This window comes from Oncorhynchus clarkii, chromosome 2, assembly GCF_045791955.1.
Source record: "Oncorhynchus clarkii lewisi isolate Uvic-CL-2024 chromosome 2, UVic_Ocla_1.0, whole genome shotgun sequence".
Taxonomy (NCBI): Eukaryota; Metazoa; Chordata; class Actinopteri; order Salmoniformes; family Salmonidae; genus Oncorhynchus; species Oncorhynchus clarkii.
Genome location: NC_092148.1, coordinates 29,432,800 through 29,442,873, shown reverse-complemented (window position 1 = coordinate 29,442,873; position 10,074 = coordinate 29,432,800). Strand labels below are relative to the sequence as shown.

The 10,074-nt window shown below is 46.1% G+C and overlaps 1 protein-coding gene across 1 annotated transcript in view; it reads right to left on the bottom strand.

Moving 5' to 3' along the window:
- The window catches only part of LOC139366361 (Na(+)/H(+) exchanger beta-like), a 43,666-nt gene continuing 33,592 nt past the window's right edge, over window positions 1-10,074 (bottom strand). The window contains exons 6-12 of the mRNA XM_071103753.1: window positions 7,954-8,043; window positions 6,015-6,085; window positions 4,976-5,152; window positions 4,556-4,679; window positions 3,983-4,084; window positions 2,804-2,885; window positions 1-1,621 (exon numbers count right to left, since the gene is read on the bottom strand). Of these exons, the coding sequence (XP_070959854.1) occupies window positions 1,281-1,621; window positions 2,804-2,885; window positions 3,983-4,084; window positions 4,556-4,679; window positions 4,976-5,152; window positions 6,015-6,085; window positions 7,954-8,043 (987 nt within the window). The 3' untranslated portion in view covers window positions 1-1,280. The remainder of the gene's footprint in view (window positions 1,622-2,803; window positions 2,886-3,982; window positions 4,085-4,555; window positions 4,680-4,975; window positions 5,153-6,014; window positions 6,086-7,953; window positions 8,044-10,074) is intronic.

Genomic DNA, 10,074 nt, shown 5'->3' with positions numbered 1-10,074 from the left:
TTTGTGCAATTGTAATTTTTGTGAGTTTGAATTCAAATTCCTTCTAGTAAATATCTTAAAGAATGTGGATGGTTTTCAGAGAAGTGTAACCATTCTTTTCCAAATTCAATACGAGCTAAATAAGAGCTCATTTATAAATGCCCTCTGTAGTAGACATCAGGATGTGGCAACTATGTTTACCTACTGTACCCATTTACTGTAATATACATTTTTCATATTTACTATCATCTTTTTCTTTATGTCCACTACAGTGCACATACAAATTTGTCTTTGTAAATTACTTGAACCCAAAACAGTTTTTTTGGCTGGGTGTCAGGAGTATTACAGTATTTGGTGTGATTTTAGGGATTGGCTTATATAGGGGAGTGAAGTCCAATCAAGATCAACAAATCTCTTGGTGTTGCATCACACGCCTTCTTTTATGTAAATGATCTTCTACTGCACAGCATACACATCTCAGCCATGCTGCCGATTTTGTATGTTCGTTTAAAATAGAGAGGCGGCGCTTTAAACGGCGATGCAACATTTCCAAGTGTGGCGCTTGACACATTCCTTAGACTTAGGGTCTCCATAGGCGAGTTGGTGAAGAGGTCTGTCGAGTTTAGCACAGTGAAAACATCCAGTGTGAAGTACATCCAGTGTACAGCACCGAGTACACCACGTAGAACCCTGACCAACTGAAGGACAAACGATGACAAAAGACAACCACATAAACAACAGCCTCGTATCAACCCTGAAATTAAAAACATGCCGTTTAAGAGGTTAATTGTGTGATACAATGCACCTAGTGAAAAGAGCTTTACTCTGTCTGACAAAAAAAAAAAATGAGGCCAATTTTTCTTGAAAGTAGAAGAACGATCGTAAACGTTATGAAGACAAAATGTGGAACATTGTCTGTGACTAAACCAGTCCAACCCTTTGGTAACGCATAATTATGTTCCCCTGTCTCTCGGGATAATTCTCACCAAGCCCAAGATCACCCAAGGTGGCGACTGCCTTCCTATCACTTAAACAACGAAAAAAGAGCAATGACAACTATTGAAAAAAGATGGCTATTTAGTATCCTTTTCTCTTTTGGTTCATAAGTCAAGTTATGTCCCAAGTCCTTTCTTAACAGTTTTGGCTTTATTTGTTCCTCAACCAATGGGATAGCAAACTCAAATGAGGTGGTGGTGGAGCGAGAGGAGGTGGACCTTTCCCCTGTAGTGCCCCACTCATGGGAAGGAGCCGCTACCAGGCCCCTCCCTATTCCTCACAATGGGAGGAGCTAGTTGTTTTTTTTAGGGAAGGAATGGTTCATCCTCCTCGTCCTCATTACTGGGTCCCGGGTCACTCAGACACCTCATCAGCCCTGGGTTCTTGTTGCCCCCCTCTTCCTCTCCCTTCTCCCCTTTCCCGGCCGGCTTCATCATCAGGCCTTGGTCCTCATCCCGGTCAGCCCCCTCCCTCTGACCCAGGCCCGTGGCACCCTCCCTCTGACCCAGGCCCTGGCCCGTGGCACCCTCCTTGGAGAACTCGTTCAGCATGTTGACAGAGTCCGGGGACTGGGGGGAGGCCAGGTCCACCTGGATGGTGGGGACGCCGTCTGAAGACGCCTTGATGTTGTAGAAGGCGTTGGGGTCTGCGCGGGGCAGGCAAGGAAAGGGTTAGCGCACGGTACATTACTCCAAACAAGGGAGGCCAACCCGAGCGCACGTTGAGGAGGCAAACGCTGTGTAACGTCGCAGATAGAAATGTCACGAATAGAGCTTACTTCATTCCCATTCTACACGTTAAGTGTATGTTTGTTCCATATAATACCTTTCATTTCTGAACGTTCCACCGCGTCATGGCATGGCTTGTTTAGTCGAAGCAGGTGTGCTAGTGCTGAGCTGGGCTAGAACAGCAGGCTCACACACTGTGCCTCTCTACGACTAGGGTTGGCCAACCCTGACTAGAAGAAATACTTCAACTGTTCCCCGAACAAAAATAGACATACAATACACATTCACAAAAAGACTCACATTATTCTTTTTTTTTATGCACAATCATGAACAGACAATTACACCACAACTGTGGAGCTGCATCGTGCCGTAACCTGATCATGTCAATCAAATGTATGCTAGAATCATGGGTATCGCATTGACAAATGGAAGCGAGCAACATTTACATGCATATACAAGTAAGTTTGTAGCCGAGGCCATTGGTCGCCACAGCCCATCGCCTTCTACACTCACTAGAGCTGTACTACATACCTGGAATGACTTTGGCCCCTCCCTTCTCAGCTTTAAAACCACTGCCTACAATGAAACCAAGCGCAATGCTGCTTTACATGCCAACTTACACATGCAAACATATTTCCAGTCGAAATACCATAAGAAAGTGGAGTAGCCTACTGTATAACAGCGTAATATAATAGTGCATTCTGCAGATAGCGTCGTTGACAGCCCTTAAACATTACAAACTCTACAATCTTGCCAAACTAAGTATACTACGTGTGAAGTAAACGGGTTCCTTTCGACTCAAAACGACATCAAAATATATTTTTCAAGTGATAAAGTGCAACGGTGCCCAAAAGGTCTGTGACGGGACAAGTTTGCTTCCATCATCTTTCCTGTTGCTTCAAAAGGAACCTTGCAACAACTGTTGATTCACACTACTAAGCCACGCTAACCTGGCTACACATCCACCATAGTTGCTGGAACCATGCGGGAAACGACCATTTGAATAGAAATGTCAGTGCCACACCAGTAACGGTAGAGGGTTGGCAAAATAGTGTAAGATGGGAGCGTCAGAGTGTGATGTGGGTGTAGGATGGACTCACCTGAGGCCAGTCTGGCTCTGCACATGGTGGGGGAGTCAGGAATTGCGCCAGGGACTGTGAGGTAGTTACTCATCTCTGTCATCTGTTCACAGGCACACACAAGCAACCGTTTCAATATACAAGGGTTGTGGGTTCGATTCCCACATCAGACACACGTAGTGGATACTGTATGTCGGCGACTGCCAGTCACTCTAGATTAAAGCATAGTGCCACACATCTATATTACTGACGATACAATATGATACGTTGTCCATTTGAAATGGAAATTATTTTAGTGAGGTCTACTATACAGAAAGAAATGCATTACAGCAATACATCCAAACACTAGATAGGCCTACACCAAATCAATACAACACAATATGACTGACAATATCATATAGCCCAACCAAGACACATCCTGAAGACAAAAGTGCCATTAAAGTTTGACAGGTCACTAAATTGTGTCTACCGGTGTGTCGGGATCAGCGTTTTCCTCAACTCTATGGTGCCCTTTAAAAAGTTCTATTCAATCAAGATGTTACTTCATTTCCTAAATAAAACCATTCTGCTGGGATCTGCAGAGTACTCAGTCTACAGTGCCTTTTTTAAAATCAGTTCTATTTAATCAAGATGTTACTTCCATTTTCATTACATAATTAGAGACTGATTCATTGCAAGTTGGCCGTCGGGCCACAAGGCTGCATGAATGAATCAGGAACTGATTGTGTCAGGCAAATTAATTGAATGGAGGGGGTGGGACACTGACTAAATCCATCAGAGGCTAAATTAATGTGAAGAAAGAAAGAAAGTTTACTACTGCAAGTAGTGAGAGAACTTTGTGTCTGGTTGTCTGTTGAAGTTCTCTCTATGTCTGGGGGAGTCTTAGCATGGCTTCCAAAACTGATTTTGCCACATTTCATCGTTTCACCCAGAAGAACAGATGTTTTGACCAGATCGAAAGAGCAGCGTTTGGCCACGTGGGCTTCCATCCTTATTCCACCCTCTTTCAGAGAGTAGGCTGTTTGGACCAGTAACTTTTGGGAGGATTGCATGTATCAGTCTATTTTATGTATCGTTTGCCCATGAGGTGATAAATATAGTTCTATTGAATTGGTAGAATTCCAGACTAAGTGAGCACAACAATGGTGAACACCTCGTTCAATCTGGTTTAACCAGGCTAGGAGAGTCTGCAGGTCTTACCTTCTTCTCTAGCTCGATCAACCTCTGCTTCTTCAGGAGGAAGTCGTTCCATCCGTCCTCGAAGGGATCGGCCACCAGAGTGTGTCTGTTGTAGGAGCGCAGCTGGAGGGAGTGACAACACACACACTCAACTCACACTATGGGACAGGAATGCTATTGAGCTAGGACCACATAATAATAATGATAATACACTTTCCAGGCACCAGAGTGGATCTGTTATAGGAGCGCAGCTGGGAGGAAGGAGAGACAAAGCACATTCATTCAACTCACACCACGGGACAGGGAGGTCTCGTCTAGGACCAAACAGCAACAATGCACACTTGTGTTCATAACGATACAGGCTCACGACTACTTCAGTACTATAATATCTTAAGAGATTTTACGTTTTACAATACTAATGAGGACATGACAAACGAAGCAATGTATGTAAAAGAGCATACACCCCCCCCCCCCCAAAAAAAAAAAAACGGATCTGAGATCAGCTTTGCAGTTGCTCTCCTAATGTTACCCCTCAGATGTTAATGCTACCCCTTAAACGCAAGAGGGTAAATCTGATCCTGGATCAGCGCTCACCCTCTGGCGGGTCTTCTGCAGGTTACTCCTGAGGATCTTCCTGATCTCCTCCTCACGGCCCTTGGTGAACTGAGGCAGGGCCCGCTCTGCTACAGGGGGCGGCAGCTTCTTGGGCTGGATGTTCCTGGGAGAGAGGACGGAGAAAAACAAGAGACACATTGACTGCGGCTCTATGGATAACTATGGTTGCTGTTGGCCATTACCAAGCTCTAACTCACTTGGCAATTACTTGCTGTAACATCCACGAGAAATAGTCAGGCACATTCTCCCATACCAGTTATTTACAGGAAGTAATTTATCGTTCAGCCTCTTGACTTTCAAACCTCTCTGGCGCTCGCAGACAATGTGGAAACGGCTATTAAGTGTAGCGCTGGTGAGCTTAAAAGGGAGCTGGAGGAGGAACGAGGGCGGAGCACTTACTGCATGGAGACCTGCGAGGGCACGGCGGAGGGCAGCTTGACGCCCCCGCCGCTCTCCACCAGCTCGATGGCCTGCTTGAACTCCATCTTGTGGTAGAAGGCGATGAGCTGCGGCTCCTTGTAGCGTTCGCCCGCTATCAGGCACTTCTTTATGTACTTCTTGTTGAAGCGGTTTAGCCTGAAGGGGAGAGACGAGAAAACAAGTCAACCTTCGAGTCCTTTTATCCAATTGCCTCCATGTCTTGTTCCCTCCATAGTACACAGCCATAACCAGCCTCATTAAAACCTTATAAAGGTTCATTGATGAAAAGCTCTTGAATATGAGTAGAACACACACGCAAAACACTGGGAGACCGTGTTGCCTCTGGCAGGAACACACACTGTGAAAACGGACCGCTATAGGATGAGCCCAGTGTTTTCATCATAACGCTCTAAAAAGGAGGGACTCTACACCAGAGAGATTGATCCAGTTAGACGTGGTGTTATCGCCACGCTCTAGTCTGTCCGGAACGGAATCTGAACTATATGACAACTGCCAGGTGATAAATCGGCATACAGAGACGTCTGAGCAAATCTTATACATGGTTCTCTTGAGAGAATAACTGCCACATAGAATACCCAAGGGCTGTTCAAACACCATGCTGTTGTGGGTAAATACTGCATAGGGAAGGAAAATGCACAAAACGATTCAGGTTCACTCGGTTAGGAATGGCGATGCTATACGATTGCCATCACATTCTTGGATTCGGTAAGGTTTCATTGAAGGAGAAAGCCATCTGTTCTGAAAGATAATCCACTTAAGGTGCTTAGCTGTCACTGCCAGCGCCCGAGGGATCGCAGCATCACCGCCACGTTTACGGAGTCAGCCTTAGGATCTTTGTTAACCGAAGGAAAATCGGCAACAAGCCGAGATGACTGGACTGTGTAGTGGAAAGGTTAAGGGTCTTAACTTGAAGAGGTAATCAAATGTTTTTATACAGTGAAAATAAAATACACAGCGCTCGTCACCGTGACCCTTTAGTCCGTCCTTTGCTACCTACTTGTCTTTCCAGTGGTGATGGCCGTAGTGTCCACAGATGTCCTCAATGCCAGTCAGCAGGTGGTCCAGGAACTAGGGGGAGAAAACAACGTTTACGCCTAAATATTGTATCTACGCTAACCAACAAGAGGGACAGATATTTGAAATGCTTTTTAAAAAAAAAACTTAAAAAAAGTGTAACCAAGCCTAATCTGTTAATACTTTTTCCTGTCTCGATTACATGTAAATAGTACAGAGAGGTATATTTTCCCATCATACAGGCCACCATTTTGTCATTTTGGGGATTTTCCCCTAAATAGCCTTTTCTCCATGGAGATTCTCCCACTTGCAACAGGAATTGGCCACAATCTGGCCAATAGAGAGAGCATTAGGCCTAGGTGATGTCCATCACACTCACAGATTGAAGCAGAGAAATAGGCACTGGCAGATGACGTTCAGTCGGTGGTCAATTCTGTTCCTGTATTTTGATTATGGCCACCGCTGTGACAGTTCTGCACAGGGACAGTTTGACATGCGGAGTTGCTATGGGAACAAGCAGTTTTGGTCGTGCCACTGAATTTATTTTAAATTTGCATCGAAATCGACACGCATAACAATGTTCTTGTGCAGCGAAGGGATTTTCTTGACATTAGTTTCTGCATCAGTTCTATCACTGGTCGAAGAAAACGTCCCCATTTCTCGCAATAGTACTTTATAATGAAAACCTCAGGCAAGGTGACACACAATAGGTCAGGGTCAGCCCCAGGTGCCAATTAGTCAAAAGATTCTTGAGTAAAACAACTGCAGCCTCAAATATCCATTCATCGAACAACCTACTGACCAATTTGTGAGACCACAAACCTAATGGTGCTGACACTAAAACCATGAGGGACTCATGGCTCTACCTGGCTCTAAGATGCACTCCTCCACTCCTGGTGCATTCCAGGAGTCCTAAAACAGCTCGGTTGACTTTATATCACTGCCATTTACAGCGGGGAAGATGCTAAAAGCTGGTAAACGGGGAATCTAGCCTAGAGCGCCGGTGACTCATCGCTCTTTCGGTGCACCAGAGAGCCAACAGAGCCCCGTAGAGAGACACTCTGTGTGTGTGTGTGTGTGTACAGTACGTGCCATTATTCTGTGGCTATTATTAGCAACAGTAGCTACCGAGAGACGGTGTGCCGTGCTGCTCAGTGGTCACTCCAGGGCAGAGAGAGAATGACCAGTAGCATCAGAGGAAGCCAGGCCTAAGCAGGGGTTTTTACTTGCCAATCTGGCAACCAGGGTGGATGAGTGGGTGGAGACAGTGGAGAATGAGAGGATGGTCCATTGGGAGCCATAGAACAATGCAGGAAGTTTAATTAGTCCGAGTTAAGAGGAAGCAGGGGAATGCTGCTTTCCAATATTAAAACCTCAGCAAGGCAATGTCAGCAAGACAAAATACATTAGCAGAAGATAATTCCATTAATGGCCAGTACGGGGGAAGGGCAGAGCAATATTTGGCACTCAACATATAATGACAGTACTGTAGTCTGGACAGATACTGCATTTGAAAGTCAAAATGGACATCCCGCAGATTGAAATAACCAAATCCATTAATGCAATAGCCCCTTTTAAAAACGGCAAGCTGGCTCGATAATTACGGTGAACAAGGACAGCCTTGCAGTGTAGCTTCATTGAGTTTCTTGCTCTTGTGCTGCGAATTTCATAACCTGACCAGGGCCTGTTGGGCCTGTATTTATAAAGTGTCTCAGAGTAGCGGTGCAGATCTAGGATCAGTTTTGCCATTTAGATCATAAAATATCAGCACTCTTACCATGAGACGCTTTACGAATACGGGCCCAGAGCTCGTATATCCCCAGCAGGAAATGTACTTGTCTGATGGGTGGTCCAGCTACAGAGGAGGGGATAGAGAAGGAGAGGCCAGGATGTGAGAGGGTTGATGGTGGTTAAAAGGTTACCTGGGTGTGGATCTCCTCATTGATAGAGCGCTTGGCCTCCTGCTTCTTCTTCACGGCCAACAGGTCCACCAGGGGTTTGATAGTCATGCCCTGAGAAGGGGAGGAGGAGAAGAAAGGTACCATTTGAGATCCAAAAGAACAAGTGATAAATGTCCATCTTTAAATACTACGCGACACCAGCGACCCGAGAGAAGCCTGTAGATGTCCATTTCAATACCTTTCATTCGTGTGCATGTTCGTTTCCTCAGTCACTGCACAGAGAAGCACTGGCTATGGGCAGATGCACACATTCACACTATGAGGCGATTTGCGATCTAATGCATATTGATTAGGTTGTACCAAAACATGCCGCGCGCACACGCACACACACACACCACACATCAGGGTCGCCCCGAGTTTGTCAGGAGTTGCTAAAAAAAAACTTTCCTCTTAGATCGATGCAGCAGCTCAGGTGGAAATAAAATGCTAAAATGCATCCAATGTCCTCTCAAACAATTTAGCAGTCAAGCGACATTTGCATTTAAATGAGACGTGCTGGGAAACGGTATTATCAGTGCTGGTTAATATACCACTTGGCATACTGGTTCAAGCAATTTCTTGTATCCTGTTCCAGTGTGTGTGTGTGTCTGTCTGTTCCAGTGTGTGTGTGTGTGTGTGTGTGTGTGTGTCTGTCAGTTCCAGTGTGTGTGTGTGTGTGTGTGTCTGTCAGTTCCAGTGTGTGTGTGTCTGTCAGTTCCAGTGTGTGTGTGTGTGTGTGTGTCTGTCAGTTCCAGTGTGTGTGTCTGTCAGTTCCAGTGTGTGTGTGTGTGTCTGTCAGTTCCAGTGTGTGTGTGTGTGTCTGTCAGTTCCAGTGTGTGTGTCTGTCTGTCAGTTCCAGTGTGCGTGTGTGTGTGTGTGTGTGTCTGTCAGTTCCTGTGTGTGTGTGTGTGTGTGTGTGTGTGTGTGTGTGTGTGTGTGTGTGTGTGTGTGTGTGTGTGTGTGTCTGTCAGTTCCAGTGTGTGTGTGTGTCTGTCAGTTCCAGTGTGTGTGTGTGTGTGTGTGTCTGTCAGTTCCAGTGTGTGTGTGTGTGTCTGTCAGTTCCAGTGTGTGTGTGTGTGTGTCTGTCAGTTCCAGTGTGTGTGTGTGTGTCTGTCAGTTCCAGTGTGTGTGTGTGTGTCTGTCAGTTCCAGTGTGTGTGTGTGTGTCTGTCAGTTCCAGTGTGTGTGTGTGTGTCTGTCAGTTCCAGTGTGTGTGTGTGTGTGTCTGTCAGTTCCAGTGTGTGTGTGTGTGTCTGTCAGTTCCAGTGTGTGTGTGTCTGTCAGTTCCAGTGTGTGTGTGTCTGTCAGTTCCAGTGTGTGTGTGTCTGTCAGTTCCAGTGTGTGTGTGTCTGTCAGTTCCAGTGTGTGTGTGTCTGTCAGTTCCAGTGTGTGTGTCTGTCAGTTCCAGTGTGTGTGTGTCTGTCAGTTCCAGTGTGTGTGTGTCTGTCAGTTCCAGTGTGTGTGTGTCTGTCAGTTCCAGTGTGTGTGTGTCTGTCAGTTCCAGTGTGTGTGTGTCTGTCAGTTCCAGTGTGTGTGTGTCTGTCAGTTCCAGTGTGTGTGTGTGTCTGTCAGTTCCAGTGTGTGTGTGTCTGTCAGTTCCAGTGTGTGTGTGTGTCTGTCAGTTCCAGTGTGTGTGTGTGTCTGTCAGTTCCAGTGTGTGTGTGTGTGTCTGTCCGTTCCAGTGTGTGTGTGTGTCTGTCCGTTCCAGTGTGTGTGTGTGTGTCTGTCAGTTCCAGTGTGTGTGTGTGTCTGTCCGTTCCAGTGTGTGTGTGTCTGTCCGTTCCAGTGTGTGTGTGTCTGTCCGTTCCAGTGTGTGTGTGTCTGTCCGTTCCAGTGTGTGTGTGTGTGTGTCTGTCCGTTCCAGTGTGTGTGTGTGTCTGTCCGTTCCAGTGTGTGTGTGTGTGTCTGTCCGTTCCAGTGTGTGTGTGTGTGTCTGTCCGTTCCAGTGTGTGTGTGTCTGTCAGTTCCAGTGTGTGTGTGTCTGTCAGTTCCAGTGTGTGTGTGTGTCTGTCAGTTCCAGTGTGTGTGTGTCTGTCAGTTCCAGTGTGTGTGTGTGTCTGTCAGTTCCAGTGTGTGTGTGTGTCTGTCAGTTCCAGTGTGTGTG